This window comes from Agelaius phoeniceus, chromosome 12 (assembly GCF_051311805.1).
Source record: "Agelaius phoeniceus isolate bAgePho1 chromosome 12, bAgePho1.hap1, whole genome shotgun sequence".
NCBI lineage: Eukaryota > Metazoa > Chordata > Aves > Passeriformes > Icteridae > Agelaius > Agelaius phoeniceus.
In genome coordinates, this window is record NC_135276.1 from 14,173,665 (window position 1) to 14,197,577 (window position 23,913).

The 23,913-nt window shown below is 52.9% G+C and overlaps 3 protein-coding genes across 13 annotated transcripts in view; 2 read left to right on the forward strand and 1 right to left on the reverse strand.

The window, feature by feature from the left end:
* The first annotated feature begins 25 nt into the window (after positions 1–25).
* On the forward strand, positions 26–14,273 carry SLC12A3 (solute carrier family 12 member 3). 11 transcript variants are annotated; one of them, XM_077184970.1, is made up of 26 exons: positions 26–6,204; positions 6,468–6,551; positions 6,781–6,856; positions 6,979–7,074; positions 7,222–7,361; positions 7,573–7,683; positions 7,873–7,984; positions 8,151–8,281; positions 8,535–8,619; positions 8,931–9,085; positions 9,401–9,508; positions 9,744–9,867; positions 9,964–10,065; positions 10,161–10,316; positions 10,394–10,493; positions 10,902–11,013; positions 11,561–11,701; positions 11,883–11,989; positions 12,131–12,213; positions 12,396–12,464; positions 12,638–12,742; positions 12,921–13,032; positions 13,328–13,414; positions 13,505–13,640; positions 13,754–13,821; positions 14,114–14,273. In XM_077184970.1, the coding sequence occupies exons 1-26, from the start codon at positions 5,848–5,850 to the stop codon at positions 14,253–14,255; spliced, it is 3,099 nt and encodes a 1,032-aa protein (XP_077041085.1). In that variant the 5' UTR covers positions 26–5,847; the 3' UTR covers positions 14,256–14,273. The 11 variants fall into 11 exon arrangements, with proteins under 11 accessions (XP_077041085.1, XP_077041083.1, XP_077041082.1 ...); XM_077184968.1 differs by having other exon boundaries at positions 26–6,141; positions 6,393–6,551; positions 12,641–12,742; XM_077184967.1 differs by having other exon boundaries at positions 26–3,945; positions 6,393–6,551.
* A 626-nt stretch (positions 14,274–14,899) lies between these two features.
* On the reverse strand, positions 14,900–19,041 carry TMEM170A (transmembrane protein 170A). Its single transcript, XM_054640807.2, has 3 exons — positions 18,885–19,041; positions 18,625–18,795; positions 14,900–18,067 (listed from the first exon to the last, which is right to left on the reverse strand). Exons 1-3 carry the CDS (start codon positions 19,006–19,008, stop codon positions 17,937–17,939), a joined length of 426 nt encoding a protein of 141 aa, XP_054496782.1. The 5' UTR covers positions 19,009–19,041; the 3' UTR covers positions 14,900–17,936.
* A 242-nt stretch (positions 19,042–19,283) lies between these two features.
* The window catches only part of CFDP1 (craniofacial development protein 1), a 60,026-nt gene continuing 55,396 nt past the window's right edge, over positions 19,284–23,913 (forward strand). The window contains exons 1-4 of the mRNA XM_054640873.2: positions 19,284–19,454; positions 19,520–19,628; positions 20,331–20,562; positions 22,317–22,417. Coding sequence (XP_054496848.1) covers positions 19,382–19,454; positions 19,520–19,628; positions 20,331–20,562; positions 22,317–22,417 — 515 coding nt within the window. The 5' untranslated portion in view covers positions 19,284–19,381. The remainder of the gene's footprint in view (positions 19,455–19,519; positions 19,629–20,330; positions 20,563–22,316; positions 22,418–23,913) is intronic.

Below are 23,913 nucleotides of genomic sequence, written 5' to 3' on the forward strand. Positions count from 1 at the left end.
GTCATAGCTCTGCAGTAGGGACGGGAATATGGAATTTTATAGCAGAAGAGGAAATGGAGAAGAAAACTTTGATTTATTGCTTAATGTACTTTCAGCTGAGAAACTTTAGGGGGTTTTGGGTGCATGTTAAGTGTTGAAAATGTGTCTGATGCCCCAGTGCCCCCTGTGACACACTGCCATCAGTCTGTCCTGTTGTCTCATGTGGCTGCTGCTCTGTGTGCTGCACAGACCCCTGTGCTGAACCAGGGGCTCACAGCCCTGGAGCTCTACTGAAGCTTTTGCAGGAGCAGCTGGGTTGGAAACAGGTATCTTTTGGTAGGAGAGTTTTTTGTGAGCAGCATGTGAATTTTAGTCAGTTGCATTCCAAGTGGGCCCCTGTGGAGTTCACCAGAAGTGAGGAAGCTGAAGCAGAGAGGCCCAGGTGAGGCTGTGTTGGGTGTGGGTGGATGTTACTGTTGGTTTAGCAGGAAATGTGAGCCCTACAAAAGCAAAGGGCTTTAAAAATGGTTACCTTTAAGTGTTTTGAGCTACAATTAAATAAGAGTGAAAGCCCAAGGAGCATGTTACAGTAGAAGATTTTAGTTTTACTATAACTGCCTATCTTTGAAAAAAATGGGAGGAATGTTGGTGGTTACTCTTGCTGCTCCCCTGCTGCTGTCTCACCCTCTTGTGTTACTGGAATATGAGAACATGTGGCATTTGGAATGCAGACCAGGCAGCAAAATGCAGGGGCTGATTTCAGCCTTTGTATGTTAACAGCTATCATGGGAGAGAATTCATCTCCATTTTGCAATGTCTTTGTTTACTGGCATGGAGGAATGTCTGACTGACATGATGACAATTTTCCTAATTATTTTTTTCACCAGAAATGTTATAGAATAAGTTTTGTCCACCCTTTGGACAGGAAGCAAAGGGCTTGCCAGCCACCCCAGTCCATGTCTCTGGGCATTAGCAAACCAGCTGCTGGGGTCTCAGAGGATAGAGCTAGGGATTGTGTACAGCATGGAGTGCTCCTCTAGCATGGCCAGGATGTCCCAACTGAAGGCTGAGGGAGACCTGGACAACACCCTGCAGGTAAAGGGGAGTTGGTGAGTTACCAAGGAGTTATTTGGGGTGGGAGTGGCCTGGAATTGCCTAACAAACTTGTCAACAGGTGAGTGTGGAAAGCTGTATTGCCTGTTAACATTTCTGGTATATTTGTGTGGAAATGCTTCTTGGCATATCTCAGGTAAGAATTGATCCCATTCCCTAGAGAACAGGAGCCTTCCCTGTTGTTTGTGGACAGAGGTGCTGGGGCCAGGGCTGCCCCAGATGCAGTCCTGCAGGATGATCCTGCTCCTGTGTTCTCCTTGCTGGTGCTCAGCCTGTCCCTGAGTTACTCCCAGCATGAAACCACCTCCCCTACAGAGAGTCTGGCAAGTCTGCACCTGTCCTCAGGCAACCACTGACCTGAGCAAGAGAGGGACAATGTTTGCTGGACTCTGGCAAGGGTGAGGGCCACCTTCCCCACTGTAATTCTCTCTCCCTGATCTGCCATTCATGCAGGAACAGAAGTCCTTTGAGGCTCAGCTCTTAGTGCTGCCATTTCAGGACCTTGTTCTGCTGCCTCTTGCCCATCCCCTGCTCAGGAGAGCTATCATGCTGCCTCCCTGGCATGTTCTGATGTCCAGTGTTGAACCTGGGCACCTTCTGTAAGCAGTACAGTACCCTTTCTCCATCTGCCCTTCAAGGAGGCTAGAGCAGGTGCTTTCTGGTGCTTCTCAGCCTTCTTGGGTGTTGGGAAAGTTGATATCTGTATATAGTTTCCTCTCTTTGTGCCCAGTGGTTGTGATTCCAGCCTTTGGTCACTTTTTAAGCAAATCAGAAACTGAATATTTCATGCTTTCAAAATCCAAGATGATCCTTCTGTGAAGGACAAATGGGAAATAAACCCCAGGGAGTCCAAGTCCCGAGACTAACCCTGAAAAGGTAAGACCAGCCCCATTTCCATCAAGATAAAAGATTATGGGTATAACAGAAAGAGCCACAGATATTTGGAGTTAGTTTATTACTTGTTGATTGCCCTGTGATTTCTTCTTAGGTGGTGAATGTTACATCCCATCCATCTTCCCACATTCCCCAGAGTGGCAGGTTCCAGCTCAGTGCCTGAGCCTGGCTCTGGCAAACCTGACTCCTCTGCATGACTTCAAGGGCTTTGAGGTAGATGCTGATGCACATCCTGGTGCTTTGCTGAATAAGGCACCCCCATGGTTTTCCAGATGTCCCTGTTTTCCTTCCACCTTGTGCTTATTCTGCTGGAGAGAACAATCAGCTTCTGCTCCCTCAGGTTTTGCACTATCACTCTGACTTTGCTAATTTACAAGCTTAGCCTTTTCTGAATAGCTTATGTGCTGGAAGGGTTTTTTGGGGTGTCACTAAACTCATGCCTTTTGTTTGGTGTAGCCTGTTCAATGGTGGTGTCACCATGCACTCCCTTTACAACAGGGAATAGTGCACAGTGTGCAGCAGAGCCAGGGATGTTCATCTGAGCTGAATTCATCCTGAATAAAAACTGACAAATCTTCTCTAAGTCAGTGGAGCTCTGCTCTTTATACACAAAGCAAGCGCAAATTAAGTTCAGGATAATTCCATCTGCTTTTTCTTACCTTGAGACTAATCCCTGGCACTAAAGCTCCTCCAGGTAGATGAGATGCATTCCAAGGGTGACTCATTGGTTTTAGTCAAATACAGCTGAAGCTTGTGTTGCTGTAGGAGATCAGAGGAAAAAGTGAAAAGGTGTTTGCTGTGAGGGTGTGTTACAATCTTGTTCTGGTGTGGATGCAGCAGAGGCAGGCAGTCTCCAGGTCTGTCCCCCACAGCTTGTGTGGCTCTGTGGTTCTGAAACATCCACACATGCTGCAATTCCAGCACAGCAGCTCCCAGAGCTGCACCTCCTCCAAGGACCAAGGGCTGAGTGAGGTGGTCTGGATTTACAGGGGAGTTGCAGGGAAATCTAGAAATACTCTCTGTAAACTTCTGCTCTATGTTACCAGCCCAATAGGGAAAAATTAGTTAAAAGTTCTGCCCAGGGTTAACCTGGTAAAAACTACACTGAGCTAAGGGAAGACAGTAAGCTCCTGTGGGAAGTGGCACTGCTGAAATGTGCCTCGATGGCCTAAACACTGTCAGAAAGCTGGTGTCAGTGAGTCCTGTCTTCTCAGCTGTCTCTGTGAGGTTTTTCTAGTCCAGATAACAAAATGAATCCTTTTAAGTATTTTCACTATTACCCCAGAGTATGCTGGCCAAAGTCAGGGTACTTGCCTATGGGTTACATTCCTACTCCTCTGCCTTTGCTTGGATTTCCCTGCTGAATGCAGATTGTGCATCTCAATCTGATTTTTCAGTATGTTTTCCAGACCATCTGGCTGGAGTAGACCTGCTAAATGAGGTGGCTTCTCTGTTCACCACCATTTCCTACTACTTCTGCCTTTGTCTAAGACACTGCTTGGACCTTGTTCCTTGCAGGAGCTGAAGGAATTGTGTTCAGAAAAAAATAAATAATTTCTTTTGGTTTTGTTACTCTCCTAACCCTTGTCACCTCAGCCTATCAAAGCAGCAAAATGTTTTCCTTCCAGCTGGAAGAAGAGGATATTGTTCATTCCAGTTCCATGTCCCTGGGGTGGGACAGCACTCAAATACTGCCTCTATTCATGTCCCTGTACCAGCATTTTTGTCCTCTTTCTCTCTGGGTTTGAAGTTGGAAAGATGGAAATCGTGTGAGGAAGAGATGGGAGATGACCTGTGTGTTCCCACTGGGAAAGGTTACTGGCAGCTGGCTGAATAACCATCTCTTTTCTGTTCACAGGCTTCCTTTGCTGTGGTGCTGATAAGTTGAGTCTGCTCTGCACAGAGGGTTTGCAGTGCTGAGCAGCCCCTGCATCGTTCGCGTGTCCTGTGTCACTCAGGGTAGGTTCCCTCTTCCACAGGGATGGAGACGGGTCAATTAAAGCTTCATTAAAGCCTTTCGGAATGTAACACTTAGGCAGTCTTTAAAAGAAGCTGTGTAATGCACGGCACCATGCTTGACTCGATTTTGGGTTCATTTGATGCATTTAATATCCAGACCAAACTGGGGGATCGGCTGGAAGTGAGGGAAAGCCTTGCAGAAACAACTCGGCGCCTCTTCATGTGAGTGGAGGGGCTGGGGGGAGGCTGCAGAGCTCCCTCCCTGCCGCAGCTCCCGGCGCCGCCGCTGCCCCGGTATTGTTGCTGCAGCTGGTGTTGTGAATCAGGCCGACGGCAAGCGCTTCCTACAATCCGGCTATTTCACCACACCAGGGTTGCATCATACCACTCGCTTCGCTCTCGCCCGCCTCTGGAGCCCCCTCCTGTGTCTTCCGGAGCATCTCTGACTGTGCTGTGTTTAACAGACCCCCCACTTAACGGACTGATTTGTGCTGCTTTGGGCAAATCAGCGGTTTTGATGAAACAGTGAGGTTCTAAAATAAAGCCACTTCTGCTGGGTGTGAGTCTGCTGGTGCATCTGTTGTGAGAGGAAGCTGGTGTCCAGTTTGTGGAGGTTGTTGTGTGAGGTGCTCTGGGGTGAGGCTCTCTCCTCATCCCCACCTCGCCCTTGTCCCTGCTCTGGGCTCCCAGGTGCTCTGCAGTGCTGGAAGGGCTGAGCAGGGATGCAGACCGGGCTGCTGCCCTCAGCTTCCCCCGGCTGCGCAGGGCTTGGTGATCACGGCCGTCTGCCCTCACACAAACAAGGGGGCTGGAGCAAGTCCTCAAAAATAGGTCAAAATTTGTGTGTGAATGCAAAGACAGCCAGAGGCACCTCGGCAGCCAGGCCCAATTTTCCATTAACTTGCAAAGCCACACGGAGCTGAAATTCCAATGGACTGCCCTCGAATTTTATTGCTGGCCTTGTTTGCTGTCTTTGCTGATCTTATCTGTAACTGCTTTGGTGGCACATGTGACAGGGGCTGGGGGTGTTACAAGCACCCATCCCTCCCCCTGTCCTCGCCTCCTGTGGCTGTGGGGTTACTGCCACACAGCTTCAGCTCTTGTTTTGTGTGATGGGAGCAAGGGTTTAAGTGGCTTGTTGACTCAGGGTGGGACTGGGGCCGGTTCTGAGCCCTGGGGGCTCACTGGTACCCTGTCCCTGGGTCTGGAGGGGAAGGGGGCTGTGGGACCATGGGCCTCTCTGCTGCCTGGTATTGAGAGCTGCCAGCTCCCAGCCCTGGACAAGCACAGACAGACTTACACCCCTCTGTGCACCCTGTCTTCTCCAGCAGCCTGGAATCTGAGTTCCAGCAGGAGCATCCCTCAGATCCCTTGATGTCACACTCCCCCCTTCCCCCTGGTTTCACTGTGAGATAAAGGCGCCGTTCCCCTCCCCACATCCGGCCCAGCTCAATGCCACAGGCGGCATCTTGGAGACCAGCCAGGATGATTTACGAGATCTGACGGGTCTGGGGCAGTATCCCAGGGAAGGGCGAGGGTGCGTGGGAGTCTTACTCCCTTTTTCCATAATAAATCCCTGTGAACTGAATGTTCCTGGGTTGGGGCCGGAGGCAAATTCAGCGCTGCATTTCTCTGCTGATCTGTCCTTGGGACTTAATCTCAAATCCGTTATCGCTGCCCCCATCGAGCGCTGGGAGGCAGTGATGCCCATTATGGTGGTTTTGGTATCCCTTCCAGCTATTTTTTTCCCCCTGACCAGCTCGGGGTGGTTCCAGCTGATTCCTTTCCTCTATTAGCATCAGTGGTGGGTGTGTGCCGGTCACCTCGCTCCGGTTTTGCAGGGTATAAAGCCGGCAAGCCCCTCTCCACCCTGTCCCCCTGGCAGGCTGCTGGGCAGGGGCAATGGCCGAGCTGCCCATCCCAGATCTGCCCCCGGCCCGCTGCAGCGGCCGCTTCACCATCAGCACCTTCCTGGGCATGGAGGAGGGGGGCCGGGGTCCCTACACGCCCACTGAGGGGTCCAGCTGTGACAGTGTCCAGCCCACCCAGCTGTCCAGCAGCACCCTCTGCACCAGGACCTTCGGCTACAACACGGTGGATGTGGTGCCAGCCTATGAGCACTATGCCAACAGCAAGGGGGTGGGCGACCCCAGGAAGGGCAGGCCCTCGCTGGCTGACCTGCACTCCATCCTCAAGGTAACAGGGGGCTTTGCTGTACCCATAGCATCTCTGGCATCCCCGGCCATGCTGCTGGTCCCTGTGAAGCGTCTGTGGTGGGTCACTCTGTCTCCTGCCTCTTGGTGCCGTTACTGGTGCTGTGCCGACTGCATATCCCCAAGAAGGCCCTGAGAGAAGCCAGAGAATCCAGCTGTGTGCTCAGCCAGAGCATTGCCTCCAGGGACAGCTGCCTGAAGTCCACCCTCACCTACCTTCCCCTCGTCCCACAGCCTGACCCGGGCCGCCTTCGCACACCGGTGTCGGACCTGCAGCACAGCAATGGCCTGCCAGAGGCTGGGCCGGAGGCTGGGCTGGAGGAGGCAGAAGGGGAGCCAGGCAGAGACTCCGAGCCCGAACCTGTCCGCTTTGGCTGGGTGAAGGGCGTCATGGTGAGTGTGACCCATCCCCCACGAGCATCCTCCTGCCCTCCTACCTCGTAAGCATTGTACCCTTGTTGCATTTTTCCCCAATGTCTATATTTTTGCAAGCACGTGTGCTTTGAGCAGTTCCCTGCCCTCCTCGGTGGGGTGGTTTTCTCTGAGGAGCAGCAGAGCTGGATGGTTTGGCCATCCCCAGGTGTCAATGCCCTGATGGCCAGGTCCCCTCTGTACCCCTCAGATCCGCTGCATGCTGAACATTTGGGGAGTTATCCTCTACTTGCGCTTGCCCTGGATCACCGCCCAGGCAGGAATCGGTGGGTGCTGCGGTTCACCATGGGCTGGACAGTGGCACTGGGCCCATCATCACCTTGGGGGTGGTGGGACTCTAGGGAAGGCTGGGGGGATACAGCAGTGAAGCAATGCCCTTTCCCCACAGCCCTGACGTGGCTCATCATCCTCATGTCTGTGACAGTGACCACAATAACCGGCTTGTCCATCTCTGCCATATCCACCAATGGCAAAGTGAAGTCAGGTAGTGTGTTCCTTCCCAGCCACTCCAGGGATCTCTTTATCCTGGGGCTGCCCCATGGATGTGAGCTGCTGGCATGGGCTGTGAAGTGTGGGGGAACCTCAAAAATGTGGGGGAAGCAGTAATGCCATGGGGTGTTCCCTGCCTCAGGAGGCACCTACTTCCTCATCTCGCGGAGCCTGGGGCCGGAGCTGGGCGGCTCCATCGGGCTGATCTTTGCCTTTGCAAACGCTGTGGCTGTGGCCATGCACACAGTGGGCTTTGCTGAAACTGTCCGGGACCTGCTGCAGGTAAGGGAGCAGCTCTCTGTCCTCTGGGTCCCAATGCCCCCCTACCCCTCCATCCCCACTTTCTCCTTGCACAACCTGTGTTGATTATCAATATTTGCATTATCATTGGACCACTGATAATCAAACAGTGGCTGCTATAACTCACAGAAAAACCAGTGGTTTGGTAAGGAAGAGGGTTATTTCCATGTTGTAAGTAGCTCCCTTTCCTCAGGAGCACAATTCCCTCATTGTGGACCCCACCAATGACATCCGAATCATCGGGGTCATCACTGTGACGGTGCTGCTGGGCATCTCCCTGGCTGGCATGGAATGGGAGGCCAAGGTAACCCTCACTCCTGCTCACATTTTTCTCCTGGGCTGATAAGAGCTGTCCCTGCTGGCCACCAGCCATATGAGGAGCAGAGGATGCCTGTAGCTTCCTAATAATGGGCATGGGTTTCTCCTAATGCATTCTTCACTCTTTCTGTGCCCAAACACCCAATCCTTCAGCTGGCTCTTTCTGGTCTGGCAGGCACAGATACTGTTCTTCCTGGTCATCCTGGTTTCCTTCATTAACTACCTGGTGGGGACAGTGATCCCAGCCACTGCTGAGAAGCAAGCAAAGGGCTTCTTCAGCTACCGAGGTGGGTCTGCCACAGGCTGGGGTTGCACTCAGCAGGTCCAAGTGCATCTCTGGAGCCTGGCTCTTTGCTGCAGTTTGGGGAGAGCACCCAGCCAGTGCTGAGGTGCTTTAGCCAGGAAAAAAGTACCCAAGAGGCCTCAAATGCTTCTCCTCTGCTTTTTCCCCAGCTGATATCTTTGCTCAGAACTTTGTGCCCAACTGGCGTGGACCTGAGGGCTCCTTCTTTGGCTTGTTTTCCATTTTCTTCCCATCTGCAACCGGCATCCTGGCTGGGGCCAACATTTCAGGTGACCTGAAGGTGGGTTGTGACTCTTGCTGCCTGAGCCAGTGTTTCTCAGGGCTCAAGCCCTTTTTTCCCCTGTGGCTTTCATTTTGATCCAACCTTTGGACTTTATTTCTTATGGAAACTTTGGGCTCAGCCAGGAGATGCTCTGTGGCTTTGTGATACAGTGAATTAAAATTCCTCCTGTACAGCAGCCACAAATAAGCTGCCTACATTAGCACTGCTGCTGGAAAGCTGTCTTACATATCTCTGCAACTCCCTTGGGCAGGATCCTGCCGTGGCCATCCCCAAGGGCACCTTGATGGCCATCTTCTGGACCACCATGTCCTACCTGGTGCTTTCCGCTACCATTGGTAAGTGGGTCTGGGTGGGTGGGCTGGCCTCTACCCAAAATGGGCGGCATGGGAGGATGCAGGTGCGTAGGAGCCAGGAGCAAGCTGTGGACACTGGCACTGATATCCCTGTGTGAGTGCCACAGGTGCCAGACCTTGTTTTTACCCCCACCTGGGGCAAAGTCATCCTGGGTGGGCAGTGGAGCTCCTGGCATTGCTCAAAGCCCCATGGCAGGGACTTGGGAGTTGTCACAGGCAATGGGATGTGGGGCTGGGCTTCCTGAAACCGTGGAGAGGTGCCAGCCCTGCTCTAGCCCTGTGTGTCCCCCCAGGTGCCTGTGTGGTCCGAGATGCCTCAGGCAGCCTGAATGACAGCGTGGCCGTGGGCTCACCAGGCTGTGAGGGGCTGGCCTGCAGCTTCGGCTGGAACTTCACTGCCTGTGCCCAACAGCAGAGCTGCCGGTATGGGCTCAGCAACTACTACCAGGTACTGCTCAGAACCATGGCCAGCCCCTGTTCCTGCTCCTGGCCAGGTTTGTGCTGCAATGGATGGCTTTCCCAGGGCAGCTGCATGCCTGGCACCTCCCTGCCATCCTGGGGGGCACCCATGCTCTTGAAACAGCCATTTTTTAACAGGAAGGCACCAGGCAGTGGACTTTTGGATGTGGCTGGACTTTGCTGCCTGGATAATGTTAAAGGAAATGCAGCAGGATGGGGCCTGGGGCTGGAAATCCCTCAGGGTTGTGGTGGAGGTTGGTGCACCAGAGATGCTGGGGTTCCTGATCCCCTGGTTTTCATGCAGAGCATGAGCATGGTGTCTGGATTTGGCCCCCTCATTACAGCAGGAATCTTTGGTGCTACCCTCTCCTCAGCACTGGCCTGCCTTGTCTCAGCCCCCAAAGTCTTCCAGGTGAGAGGGTGGTGTCTGCACACCCCAGCTCCTCTCCCTGAGCTCAGCAGTGGCTGCTGCTCCTTGGTGCAGGGCTCTGCATCCGTGAGCAGCCCTGGGGCAAGGAGGATGCTGCTGTCAACACAGGGCACGGCTCCAGTTTGGCCCTTGCTCTTACGGATGCAGGAGCCACCACGGCACTGCCATCCCATGTCCCGGGCAAAGCCTGCTGTCCCCACTGTGTCTCTCTTTGCAGTGTCTCTGCAAGGACCAGCTCTATCCTCTCATCGGCTTCTTTGGGAAGGGCTATGGGAGGAACAGCGAGCCCATCCGTGGCTACATGCTCACCTATGTGATTGCTGTTGGCTTTATCCTCATCGGTGGGTGCTTGCTGCCCCAGTACCCTCCTGCAGCCTGCCACCAGCAGGGTGGCTCAGTCTCCACCACTGACAGCTCACTCTCTCTTCCTCCCACAGCCGAGCTCAATGCCATCGCCCCCATCATCTCCAACTTCTTCCTCTGCTCTTACGCCCTCATCAACTTCAGCTGCTTCCACGCCTCCATCACCAACTCGCCAGGTGGGCTGTGCCACGCCAGCCGCGCCCTGCGGCGGCGGCTCCCGGTGCGGCTCCCCCTCCCGGCAGCGGCTCTGTGTGTGTGTGTTTGCGTGCAGGCTGGCGACCATCCTTTCGGTATTACAGCAAGTGGGCTGCACTCTTTGGAGCTGCTGTCTCAGTGGTGATCATGTTCCTGCTGACCTGGTGGGCAGCCCTTATTGCCTTCGGCATTGTCATCTTCCTCCTGGGATATGTCCTCTACAAAAAGCCAGGTGGGTGGTGGTAACCTGGCACTGGTGATGCTCCAGAGGGTGTCTGGTCCTGTTGTTAATCCATCTTCCCCATGCAGATGTCAACTGGGGCTCCTCCATGCAAGCCAGCTCCTACAACATGGCCCTCAACTACTCAGTGGGGCTGAGTGAAGTGGATGAGCACATCAAGAACTACAGGCAAGGGCAGCTCATTGCAGTGCTGGGCATGGAGGGAGTGGGATGAAGAGCCAGCTCCTGCCTCCAGTAATCCCAGGGAGGCCTGGCCACACCCTCACCACCACCCTCAGTAATCAGGAGCTACAGCAAAATGTGTCTTTCTCCAAAATCCCCTGTCTGTGCCACGTAAGGTAGAAACTGGGCAAACCGTGCCCTCTCCAGGGGCAGGCAGACACAGACGCATTGGTCTCATCTGGTATAAGACCAAAGAGTGAGACTGGACACTCAGGCCACATAATATTTTCTCATTCTAAAGATGCTCCCTATAGTTGCCACTGGCCAAGCATGGGAGAAGAGACATGGCTCATTCCAAAAGGGCTGGATGCCTCCAAAGTACTATTCCTCACTCCCTTCTTCCCCTGCTTGCAGACCGCAGTGCCTGGTGCTGACTGGCCCGCCCAACTTCCGCCCAGCACTGGTGGATTTTGTGGGGACCTTCACCAAGAACCTCAGCCTGATGCTCTGTGGCAACGTGCTGATCGTGAGTCACCTGTGGAAGCTGATTTGTTCCTTGTCCTGGGGGCTCTGGCCACCAGTGGGTGGTGGGCTGGGAAATCCAGTTGTATCCTGGTGGATATAGGGTGGAGGTTGAAATGTGCCCACTTTTGTGCTACTGGATGATGAAATGTGTCAACTGGAAGCCCCTCTGAGTTGTTAAGCAATATTGGTGAAGCATCAGGATGTCCCTGTGGGCTTATGGCTTCCCTTTGACAATTAATTGCGGAAGATTTGGAAGATGAAGTAGTTGCTCAGAGGACAGGGCGGTCCTGCAGCCCTGAGGTCTCCAGAGCAATTGGGTGCAGTAAGAACCAGCTCATCTGCTCCCACAGGACTGGTGGGATTGTGTGCACTGGCTGTTGACTCCCTGGATTCACTGGCTTTCTTGGCTGTGATTGCAACCTCCCATGTGTGCAGTGGTTACATCCACCTCTTGCCAATGATTTGGGAAGAGGAGCTAGAAGTTCTTGGTGGCAAGACTTGTTGCAGTTGGAAGGGGCTGCCTGGGCTCCTGCTCCCGATTCCTGCAGGGCCCGTGGAAGCAGAAGATGCCGGAGTCATGGCTGATGGCAGACGGCCACACTAAGTGGCTAATGAAGAGGAAGATCAAGGCTTTCTACACGGATGTGGTGGCTGAGGATTTGAGAAGTGGTGTCCAAATGCTCATCCAGGTACAGCCATCACTGCCCTTCCAGCAGCAGGGTCCCTCCTCTTTGTCACAGCTTGGGGGAGTTCTGACCTCCCTCCATGATCTGCAGGCACCCCCCTGTGTTGCTCCCCCATGGAGTGGACTGACACCACCTGTGTCCGTCTGTCCCTGCAGAGGGGTCTCATGGGGACATCTATCCATAGGCTGCTGGCCTTGGGAAGATGAGACCTAACATCTTAGTGCTGGGCTACAAGAGGAACTGGCGGACGGCATCTCCCCAGAGCCTGGAGGACTACGTGGGCATCCTGCAGTACGGCCACACTGGCTCCTCCACCTCTTGGGGACACTGGCACCTGCTGGTGGCTCCACTGATGGCTGCAGTCACACGTGCAGGGTCCAGCTGGGCTGAGAGTGCACCCTCCATTAACTGCCTTCTCCTCCCTCCTTCCAGCGACGCATTTGATTTCAAGTACGGCGTGTGCTTAATGCGGATGAAGGAAGGGCTGAATGTTTCCCGAGTGCTGCAGGCACATGGTAGGTGGCTTTGGTTGGCCAGGGATGCACAGAAACATGGAGTTGTGGGATGTGCCAGCCAGCACCATGTCCCCAGACAAAGGCCACAGTCCTGGCAGGATATCACTCCTGTGCTGGGCTCAAAGGGGATGGGGACAGTGAGGCACTGCTGTGCTGCCCTTGCTCTTCTCCTCCCTCCTCAGTTAACCCCACATTCGAGGCAGCAGAGCACCCTGAGAATGGCACTGGCAGCAGAACAGCCCCAGGCACAGGTAGGTTGATCCTAGCTTGTGACCACCCAGAGCATCCCCAGCTCTGAGGATTATTTTGCAGGTAGGGTGGGGGTTTCAAGCCCTGAGGAGCAGGGCTGGGACCAGGAAGAAGTGATGCCTTTAATCTGTGGCTGGTGGTGCCCTTTGCTGATACCAGGATCCTCTTGCCCCAGCAGTGGACCCCACCACCTTGGCCAGTGAGCAGCAGGCAAGCACTATCTTCCAGAGCAAGCAGGGCAAGAAGACCATTGACATTTACTGGCTCTTTGATGATGGAGGTAACCTTCACCTTCCATCTGTCCAGATAATGTGAGCCCAGCACCTCCACTGCAGTGCCCAGGAGGGCTCAGTCCTGCCAAATGGTGCCAGGGCATCCCTGGCCTTTGGCACCAAGGAAGGAAGCACTGGTGAGCCTGGGGGTCACTGCTGCATTCCCACCGGGTGTTTTGGGGCCAGGTCTCACGCTGCTCATCCCCTACCTGCTGGGGCGCAAGAAGCGGTGGGGAAAGTGCAAAATCCGGGTGTTTGTCGGCGGGCAGATCAACAGGATGGACGAGGAGAGGAAGGCGTAAGTGCTGGTGGCCACTGCAGCTCTTAGCCACTCAGCCACTGCCACTGTCCTGTGGCTGGTGACACAAGCTGCTTCCCATCCTGCTGAGCCCTCCTAGCTTTGCCATAATGGGGTCTGTGAGCTCTGACCTGGCTGCTTTCCCTCATTTCTCTGGAAATCAATGTGGCTGCAGAGTGGGAAAACCCAAAGTTCAAACTGAGGCCAGCAGCAGGGTTCTCTGCTGTGGCAGGTCCCTGTTAGAGAGCTACCATTCCCTGTTAACTTTGGGAAAATGTGCTTTTCCCTCCATTAGGATTGTCTCTCTACTGAGCAAGTTCCGCCTTGGCTTCCATGAGGTCCACATCCTCCCTGACATCAACCAGAAACCCCGGCCAGAGCAGTAACCACCCCCCTTCCCTTCCCCGTGCCCCCACAGCGCCCCCAAACCTGCCCAGACACTCTTCCTTGGCACTGTCTGCTTGTGTTGCAGCATCAAGAGATTTGATGAACTCATCGCTCCCTTCAGGCTGAACGATGGCTTCAAAGACGAGGCCACAGTGAATGAGATGAGACAGGGCTGTCCCTGGAAGATTTCTGATGAGGAGGTCGATAAAAACAGAGCCAAGGTAGCAGCAGTGCTAGGGGAGCTCCTGCAAAGGGTCTCCTGCTTTTTAGACAAAATGTAGCCTTTCTGGAAACCATTATTTTGTGTTTCTTGATGCTCTTGATTGCTCCACAGTCGCTCCGACAAGTGAGGCTGAATGAGATTTTGCGGGATTACTCGCGGGATGCAGCACTCATAGCCATGTAGGTGCCAGAAATGCCCTCACGCCTATTTCTTGCCCCATGGGAATCATCCCTCGGGATGTTCACCCCTCCCTGGGTGGGGAGGTCCTGCACAGACACCCTAATGCTCTGGTGAGAGTGCTGCACCACAGGGAAAAGCCCCTGGAAGACACCAAGGGCTCCAGCTTGGGTCCCGTCGGGTGGGAGGATGTGGTGTTGCCCGTTTTTAGGGAAATAACCTGCACTGGACTGAGAAGGGGCTGTGTCGGGCTGGGTGCCGGCCCTGCTCACGCCCCTCCCCGCTGTTCCGCAGCACTCCGCCCATCGGCAGGAAGGGCCGCTGCCCCAGCTCCCTCTACATGGCCTGGCTCGAGACCCTCTCTCAGGACCTGAGACCCCCCATCATCCTCACACGAGGAAACCAAGAGAACGTGTTGACCTTTTACTGCCAATAAAATCTCCTGCATTCCTGATGACTTGGGATGTGAATTTTTCAGGCCAGTTTTGATCCTGGAGCATGCTCCTCTGGGAGAGCAGTGAAGGCATGGTGGTTACCAGCCCCTTGGAAATGCCCACCAAGCACAGCTGCCACCCTTTTACAAATGCTTGTTTGGCCCATCTCAGGCTCCGGAGGTTGTACATCCATAAACAGCAATGCTGGCCCTGCAGTGCAGGTACTGCTCTGGCCTGGGGTTGGCCAGAACCAGGCAGGGGAGTTGTGGGCTCCTGCACCTGCACGCCCAGGGGAGCCCAAGTGCTGTGCAGGGACTGAATGCTGGCCCAGCAAAGCCACTGGCCCGGGGTGGAACAGCCCCAGGGGCTGGGAAAGGTCAGCACCAAGCCTAGTGGTGCAGGGCCCCAGCATGTCCCCTCAGGGACAGGGACAACAGCTAAGCCTGTCCCCAACAACTGAGCAGCAGTGAGATGTCACCTCTGGGGTGCCTGGCTGCAGATGCAGGTCCAGCTCCTAATGCAGACAGCATTTACCAGAACCAGGACATTTCTGGTGCACATGGCCCCAAGCAAAGCAGGAGTGCAGCTCACTTGAAAAGCACAACCCTTGTCCTGCTGCAGAAGAAACACACAACACTCATTCACCTCAAGAGTTACAGAATTTACTGATAATCACCACCAGGATTAGGAGTGTCAGTAGAAAAATAAAATGTACAGATTTTTCAATCATACAAAGATTTGTTCATGACAGCTGCAGCTGTGAGCGAGAGGAAGCCGGGTGGGGGCAGAGGGGATGTCACACACAGGGAGCAGGGCCATGAGCCTCAGCATAAGTGGGTGTTCTCCAGGGCAGGCAGCTTCTCCAGGTGTTTCCTTAACCAGCACACAGGCTGGGCTCCCCAGCAGAGGCTCACAGCACTGCTGAGCCCAGGACACCTCAGTGTTGATGTTTTTGCCAGCTCTTTGCAGTTTTTGACAAGTTTGACTGAGCAAAGTCTACCAATACCTGATGAAAATTGAAGAGATTCCTTCATCTGCCTCGCTTGGAATAAAGGAATGAAAAGGGAAGACCGAACCAATGAGGGGAGGAAACTGCCACCAGTGCTTCAACTGCCATCTGGTGCTTCAGCTCAAGGCTGCTCCTCCTTTCTGTTTAGCTCTGGTTTTACTGGAGAGGGAGGTTGCCAGCAGCAGCCAGCAGAGTGGAGGATGCTCTGTGAGCACCACACAAAGAACTTGCCTCCTGTGCTCATGTGTCAAGACAAAGCAGCTGATTGTTCACCTTTAATGCAAGAATTCCCTGAAAATTTCACAGCATCCAGGCATAGAGAGACATTGCCAGCTCCAAACACTCCAAACAGGATCAAGCTGCCAACTCTTCAAGTAAACCAGAGTCCCCTCAAAACAGAGTCTGAGAGATCCCAAGGGATAGAAAATGGGAGGTTTTCAGTTCACCCAACACTGAGTGACTTTACTGAGCAATTTTCACTTGTTCTGAGCTCTGTAACAGCCCCATTTGTGTCCTGCACCCCTCAGGCCTGTTCCTGCAAGGAAACTTCCTTTTGCTGTAGCATGGGGCACATGGATAAAGTGCTTTCTCAGTTGCAATCAGCTTAATGGCTATTGAGTGGTGCCAGGCACCAGTGCAGGGTGAAGGAGAGCACAGCAGTTGCTCAGGACATTGGTGTCTGGTGTCACCTGAAAGGTAAAGCCAGACCCACCCTATTCAAATTCCATGAGATACTTTTAATCCATCCAGGAAAACACAGGATAACTCCTGTAAATTAAACTGTGCACTCTGTACACATGCTGAAATATGAAGTGGGAAGGGGGAAAAGAAAGAAAGCTTATTCCTTCTCTTTCATTGTTTCTGCCCTGGCAGGAAGACTGGCTCTCTGCAAGCAGCACAGCACACAGGACTCTCCACAGATCCAGGGTTTAGTGTATGTTACATCACTTGGACCTCACCCACCTAAGGAGAAGGATTCACATTAAATGATTTCCTAAACTGTGCATCTATATTCCCTGAATTAACATAGGCTAAAATTTAGAGTAATCTCAGTAGCTCCTGCAAAACACCTCCCACCATTGACACACCACTCTTGAGGAGTCCATGCACAGAGAAACCCTTTTCCATGATAAACACAGTGCCCTGTTGAAGGGTCACAGAATCAATTTAGTTTAGAAAAGCCCTCTAAGATCCAGTCCAACCTTTGACTGGTCACCACTGTGTCATCCAAACCATGGCACTAAGTGCCATGTCCAGTCATTCCAGCACTGAGGACATGGTAGATAAATGGCCCTAGGAATGCTACTGGTACAAAAGGAACTGATTTGGAAACCAGAGGAATTCAATGAAGACACAGATGGGAACTGTCCCCTGAAAGGCTGGAGACAGACAGTGCTTCCCCTCTGGAGCCCACACATGTGAGCTGGGTACAAACACAGACCACAGCAAACCCCTAGGGGTGGCTGCACTGCCCAGCCACATCCCTGGAATTCAGCCTCAGCTTCCCCAAAGAACCAAGCCCCAGGAAGCACCCAGTGAGCTGCTCAAGTGCCCCAGCCATGCAGCACAACTCTGGGCACAATGCAGAGCTACCAATTAGTTAAAAGTCACTTAAAACCAAAACAAACTAAAACAATTCATGAGGAGACAGTGCTGCCTGTGGAGAAGGGTTGATTTGTGTTCACATGGACACAGGAACCACCCAGGTTCCTGCCAGGAGCCCTGCAGCTCTCCCAGCGCCCAGCACACCATGGGCTGGATGCTGCCCTGGGGCCACCCCAGTCACAGCCCAGCCTGGCCAGGCAGCTCTCAGCAGCAGCAGCAGGGATTTTATCCAAGCTGGATGAAAGTGCCACCTCCAGATCAGTGCAGACACCCAGCTCCAGCACACCAACATGAACAGCATCAGCAAGTCAAAGGAGAACAGGGTCCTTTGGAAACACAAGCCTCCTTCAAAGCCTGAGGAGAGCTGTGCACGCCCACATGCACACCTGGGATTTCTGGAGTGCCTATTCCACTCTGCCTCTGAGCAAAACATTCACAGGGCCAGAAGAGCTTTGCTGCAATAAAATTCACAAAATCTTTTTATACCAGTCATTTCCCCTGTGCACCATTCACAGTCAGAGCTCCCAGACACAAATCTGCACTCTCATCCATCTAAAATGAGTTTTCCTTTTGCTGCTCCCAAATCCACTATGGCTATGACCTGGTATTAAAAAGTTTGGGCCAGGAAGAAAACAATTTTTTAATTTAAAAACTGAGATTAAAATAGTTTCATGTTCACTGAAAACCAAGCAACAAAGTGGCGAGTGAGCTGTGAGGACACGACGTCACTCTGGTCCTGTTCCTACCCCAGCACAGCTGGTGTCCCATTTTAGTCATGTCCTGTTACTACAATTGATCACTGGTGACAGGTACCCGGGTCTCCTCCTCTGGGAGCCATTTTCCTACCCTCCAGAGAAATAAAGTTTCACTTGGCACTTAATGTTACCAAAAAGTAACAAAATTCACAATTTTAAAATTTCAAGCCAGGCTGGAGGCAGGACCAAGCCGTCCCAATTCCTTAAATCAGCAGAAGAAACACAAGGCTGGAGCTGTGCTCCCTGTGATTTGTTCTGAGGCAGCAGTCCTGTGCTCCCCCTCTGGTTTGTGCTCTCCAGCCTCTCCAGAGGAGCTACAGAGTGGCCAGAATGCGCAGGAAGGAAACCACCACCACACAGAACGTCTGGCCCACGCCAAAAATGAGGGCTTCAAAGGGAATCATTTTTTTCCCCGCAGCTCTGTAAACTCCAGCAATGGCAGCACCTGCGGAGAGGGGGAAAAGCCAAGACGTGAATGTGAGACAGCTGCTCTGCACAGGGATGAGGGGGGAGCCTCAGGATATGAGGCTGGGGCAGAGAACAGCGGGGTCTGAACCTCTCCCTGCTCACCAGCAGGCAGGAATGCTGGGATGGGGATGGCTGACAAACCTCAGCCAGGAACCAGAGCGTGCCGGTGGCAATGGGTGAACTGGAGCTGAAACTGCTGAGGCCTCCAGCAGGTGTGGGGGCTGGGATGGTTTGGGACACACCTTTGTCACAAGATCCCCCCCGCACAGCCCACAGGCTGCAAACGTTACCCAGGTCTGGACACTGACACCAAACCTGAGAGATTTTCCTCCAGGTGCTCAGAAATGTGAAAGGCCCCTTGGCTCTGCACCCACTGGGCACATTTGGTATCCCCGGGGCAGGGCTTGACACGGGGTCCAACCCTTTCAGACGTGGGGCAAAGGGGAAATAAAGCCAGAACGGAAATCTCCATCCCAGGGAACACCGCCATCCCACGCGCTCCCGAAGGCAGCACAGCCCCCGGCCCTGCCGTACTTGTGAGGGTGCCGGCGGTGATGGGTCCCACGATGCCCATCAGCAGCACGCTCACGGACATGAACCTGCCGTACTTGTGGTGCCGGAGCGTGAAGAGGGCAAGCAGCGCGGCCGGGACGTGGAAGGCAAGGGAGGAGACGACTGCCCACAGGAAGACGCCGTACCACATCTCTGCGGAGAAAAGGGCTGTGAGGGCGGCCCGCGGCCCGCAGGCCTCCAGCGGGCCCGGCGGGCGGAGGCCGCTCCGAGCAGGGAGGTACCTGGGAAGGTAGAGAGCGGACTGGAGTAGGTGGTGGTGCCATTGCCCACGCGGGGCACGAGGCGAAGGCTGAGAATCTGCTGCAGGAGCCCCCCGCCACCGCCGCCCGCTTCGCCGCCGTCCATCCCCGCACCCGCCCCGCCGCTACCGCCGCCATCCGCCACCGCCCCTTCCGCCCGCCGCAGCCAATGGGAAGCGTTGTGGGATGATAGACAGAGCTTTTCACCAATCAGCGCTGGCCTCCGGGAAGTCGGGCCCCGCCCTGACCCCGCGCTGCCATGGGAACGGCTGTGAGCCGCAAGGAACGCTGGGAGTCCCGGCGGGACGCTCTGGCCCGCTGGCGGACTCTCGTCTCTGCTCCTCGCGCGCGGCGCCGGCCCGGAGGCGCGGCTGTTCTTCCTGTCCGCCAGGGGGCACCTGCAGGCGGCGGCGGCGCGCTGGGCAGCGCGGCGGACGGGAGCAGAGAGGCGGCGGGGCCGGGCCGGGCCGGGCCGCAGCATGTCGGGCTCGGAGTCGGAGCCGGAGCAGGAGCTGTACTCCTCGGCCGACGACGATGACTACGTGCCCTCGGGTGAGTGGCGGCGGGCGGGAGGCGGCGCTGCCGGCGCCCCCGGCGCTCACCGTGTGTGCTTGCAGGTGCGGAGTACAGCGAGGATGATGAGAGCGAGCTGGTGCGGGAGGAGGAGCCGGCGGGCAGCCCGCGGCCGGCCCGCGGCAGGAGGAGCCCCCGCCGCCCCGGCAGCAGGTACGGCCGCCGGGGGAACGGGAAACGCTGCGCTGCGTTCCGGTTTAGTGGTAGGAGCAGAGAACCTCGGCCCCGACAGACAACGTGCCTGAAAACCCTCCCCAGCAGGAGTTGTTTATATTAACCTTTTTCAGTGCAAGGCACGCACAGACGGGGTTTCTCACGTTGATATAAATGTATACATACTTTAGTTGAGGTTGGTTTCTATCTAGCCCAGGTTCTCCTCCTCTCCTGGCTCCTGCATTATCCCATAACCACAGGACCCTGGAATGGTTTGGGTTGGAAGGGACCTTAAAGACCACCTTGTTCCACCCTCCTGCCATGGGCAGGGACACCTCCCCCTAGACCAGGTCACTCAAAGCTCCATCCAACCTGGCCTTGAACACTTCCAGGGATGGGGCAGCCATGGATGGCCAACCTGTACCAGTGTTTCAGTCCATTATATACTCACAGAAATGCATGCAAAGGGGCCAGTTCACTTCAGGGGCACTGCCTGCATTAGTCTTACTGTATTTTCTTAGCAGCAGCATCTTTTAATAAAATACATACACTTCCAAGGTTAAGAGAGAGCCTCCCAAATTGGATGTGTTAGTTAAAATATGAAATATTATGTTGCTTCACCCAGGCTTACAGTTCAGCTCTGGCATAGTGTTGCAGCAGCTCCATATACCTTTTTTCTTCTTTTTTGGCATCTGCTTTCAGGAAGAGGAAGAAAGGCGGTCTCTTGCTAGAGGCAGATGAGAAAGAGGAAGAAAAGGCCCAGCAGAATGGAGAGGAGCAGAAAGAGGAGGAAGTGGATGATGTAGAGCAAATAGAAAGAAGAAGAGAAGAAGAAGAAAAAAAGAAAGAGGATGCTCTTTGGGCCAGTTTCCTCAGTGATGTAGGACAGAAGCCCAAAGCTGTGGCTGCCACACAAGGGACACAAATCAAGAAGGTAAGGGGGGCCTGGGCCTGCACCTAGGGAGGGTGGGAAGGGCCTGGAGGTTTAGAGCAATCCCCCCCTTGGTTCTGGCTGGTGTCGGGTGTTGGACAGAGCTGGGAAGAGGCTGGGGTTGGCCCTGCCCCCTCTGCTTTGTGAGGCTCACATCCCCTGATGGGCCAGACTGCAAGGTGCTGATTTCCTTCCACATGTGGAGGTGGTGCTGCTTTTGGAGCTGTCCTACACAACCCTGTTGGCTTCCCTTCCTGGTCCTGGATGCCTCCTTTGACACAGGAACGAAGAGCTTTGGTCTGAGTTGTGCATGGGGGCACAGCTCTCCCTGAGGCTTGTGCCTTTCCTGATGCTTAAAAAAAAAACAAACTAACAAACAAAAGAAGGCTTTGTGTGTGTGTGTGAGTGGGGAAACAAGAGGGGTCTGTGCTGGACTCTCTGTGCCTCCATCCTCGTGGAGGGGGTCTGGAAGCTGCTGCATTTTGCACGTTTGTAGCAAGATTGAATCTGGCTTTCTTGTGTCCTTTGTAAGCCCCATTAAGGTGCTCTCAGTGGGCAGAGGTTTTTCTGGAGAGAGAATTCTGTGTGTGGTAGCTATTAGAAAGGATTTGGTTCTCAGTAAAACCAGGTGCATGTGTTTGCCTGTCAAAACCTTTCAAGCTTTAGATGGTAGAAGGGAAGAACGTACCACAAGTGAGCCTCTGTTGCTAGAATTATCAGTTTGGGCTTTTTAGATGGTCAGCCACTATAAATGTCATTAACAGAAGATAGGAGTCTGCCTGGTGAGTACAGTTCTGACTGTGTGAAGCTTCTTTCCATGACTCTTGGGAGGTCGTGGAGCAAGTGTAGTTTTGTAGTATTTGATTGTAACTTTTGGAAGGAGAATCCTTTCATCTTAGCCCTCCTGCTTCTCCTTATTACTGACTGAGCAGCTGGGGTGGTTACTTGTAGAGTCAGAGGGAAGAAGAGAAGTGAACATTTTCTTCTACGCACTTCTACTTTTATGGGCAGGTTGCTAAAATGTGAGATATCTTTGAAAGTTCCTCCATAGCCTGGAATAATTCATGGAGACATGCAGTTCCTCTGTTCTCTTTGTGAACTTCTTGGGCTTGCATGGCCTTCTAGAAGATCTCTGTGGTGTGTGGTTGTTTTAGACCAAGAATTTGGGGTTTGTTTTGGTAACTTAGAGTGGTTAAGGTTTTTTATGTATCCTTTTAGCAGCTGTAGCTGTGACTGAGTAAATTAAGAGGCACTGCTGACAAATTGCTTCATTAAGATTTTTCCTTCTCAAATCAAAGAGATGTTATTGACAAGTTGGGAGATCAGTTTTTTCTACTGATGAGTTTTCTTATTCTCTGTTCTTGAGTAAAATAAATGTTCTTTAGTAGAATTCACCTTGGCAGCTTTTCTGCTTGGTGGTGCTTAGTTTGAGAGAACCAAATCTCCAGGCTTTTGCTTTCTGGACCACTGCGACGTATTCTTGCTCCTTCCTACATTTATTACAATTTCACTTCTTGTTTTAGTTTGTTTTGATCTTAGACCTTCAATGACAGCCTGGAACCAAAATGGGGAATTTCATTCTGGTGGAATGAAATTTATTTCTTTCTTTTATCTTGTCTGTGGGTGACTTGCTTTGACCACCACTCTAAACTGCAGTGCTACCCAAGGTCTGTGTTGGGCCCTTGGCCCTTTGGAATAATAATTTGGCTTGGCTCCACAAATACATTGTTTTGCTTTCTCCTTCCTGTATTTTGTAGACTGAAGAAGAGAACAGTGGGAATAAGCCTCAGGAGAAGCCAAAAGATTCAGGAAAAGTGACAATCACCAAAACGTTCGATTTTGCTGGTGAGGAAATCAAGTAAGTTGGCAGATGTGATGTGTCCCCTGTGGGCCCAGAGCAAACTGAGTGCTGGGGGCAGGCTGGAGCTGGGCTCTGAGGCACAGTGGGTCTTCTTTACACTGTTTTTTTTTTTCTTTTATTGTGAGCACATACAGATCTCAGGGAAAATGAGGCCAGGATTTTCCTGCATCAGAGCTGCAGAGTATCCTTATATGCAGACCCCAGTCTTTACTCAACTTCATAACATTCATGAATGTAATTCAAATTCACTTAGGCTTCCCCATCTGGCCAGTGTTTGTAATGGTTGGCAGAGCTCCCTGGTGGCACTGTCCCTGGGAAGGTTGAGACAGGGAAGGAAGCACATCTGGTACCACAAGGATGAGGGGAACACATTTTATTCCTTCAGCCCAGTCCAGGTTCTATGCTGCAGGCAGGATTATTGGCTGGCACTTTCCTGGTGATGTTCACAAGCCACAAAAAAGATTTGCAGGCAGTAAGAGGTTTTTGCTGAGCAGAATAACAGCTGAGCACTTTTGCCTCTGAAACAGCTGCAGCCAAGGGGATGGGCTGGGTAAAACCCTGCTTTAGGCTGAGTTTGGCTTACAAGAGGCCTCTCAGGCTGTGCTGCAAGAAGGGCCAGGTGTTTTATAAATGTGTAAGACCAGAACTGAGGGGCCTGGCTGAACCCACCTGAAATCTGACTGCCCTGTGAACTGCTAGTTCTTATCATGGGGGATTTTATTTATATGCAGCAGTAACCCTGGTTTTGTCAAAGTGACTTGGCCTGTCTGGTGTGACAGCAGAGGGCAGCAGTTCCCAGCAGTAACACTCACTCTGCCTAAATCTGGAGGAGGAGGCAGAGCTGGGGCCTCTGCTGCTCTTGCTTTTCATGTTAGCACTGCTGCCTGAGCTGTTTGAAAAATCTGAGGAGGGCTGTGAGCCATAGTAGGGACTTTGCTACTTCCCTGGACAAGCCAGAACATAGGAGTACCCCTCATTCACTGATGAACTTAATTCACTTTGTTCACTGTCCTTTGAAACATGGGTTGCTTTATGTGAACAGAAGTTGTTCAGGGATTCTAAGATGCTGGTTTAATGCTTTTAACACCAGTATCTTATCTGTAGTTTCTTAAGAACTGTAACTAAGAAAAAGACATATTTTCCTGTACCAGTGTACCGCTCAGTGCTTACTGTTTCCCTTAGGAAGCTGCAGAGGAATCAGTAGAAATTTCTACCAATTTTTGATGAAATAGGCAATAGCTGGAGCCTGGGTGACAATGAGACTGTAATTCTGCAAACACCAAGGCTAATGCATGCTTTGTTTACAGTTGGTTACATGACCAGCAACAGAAGGTTTGCAGTGAGGTCTGGAGCACTGTTTTCTGCTGGTACCAGAGTTACAACAAAATTATGTTCTTGAGCTCTTTGATAACAGAAAAATCCTTCAATGTTTTTTGCCCCCTTGATTTTTGTGCTATGCAAAGCTGATTCTTTTATGTTTTTTGCTACATCTT

What these genes read in the sequence shown, in the direction of transcription:
- SLC12A3 (XM_077184958.1), top strand. Translation starts at nt 6,720, where the DNA reads ATGGTTTGGCCATCCCCAGGTGTCAATGCCCTGATGGCCAGGTCCCCT. An exon ending in CAGCCCCCAAAGTCTTCCAG is followed by an intron (nt 9,509 to 9,743) that starts GTGAGAGGGTGG and finishes CTCTCTTTGCAG; the next exon opens with TGTCTCTGCAAGGACCAGCT. An exon ending in CAGAAACCCCGGCCAGAGCA is followed by an intron (nt 13,415 to 13,504) that starts GTAACCACCCCC and finishes CTTGTGTTGCAG; the next exon opens with CATCAAGAGATTTGATGAAC.
- TMEM170A (XM_054640807.2), bottom strand. Translation starts at nt 19,008, where the DNA reads ATGGACGGCGGCGAAGCGGGCGGCGGTGGCGGGGGGCTCCTGCAGCAG. An exon ending in TCCGCTCTCTACCTTCCCAG is followed by an intron (nt 18,796 to 18,884) that starts GTACCTCCCTGC and finishes TTTTCTCCGCAG; the next exon opens with AGATGTGGTACGGCGTCTTC. An exon ending in CACCGCCGGCACCCTCACAA is followed by an intron (nt 18,068 to 18,624) that starts GTACGGCAGGGC and finishes CCCTCTCCGCAG; the next exon opens with GTGCTGCCATTGCTGGAGTT.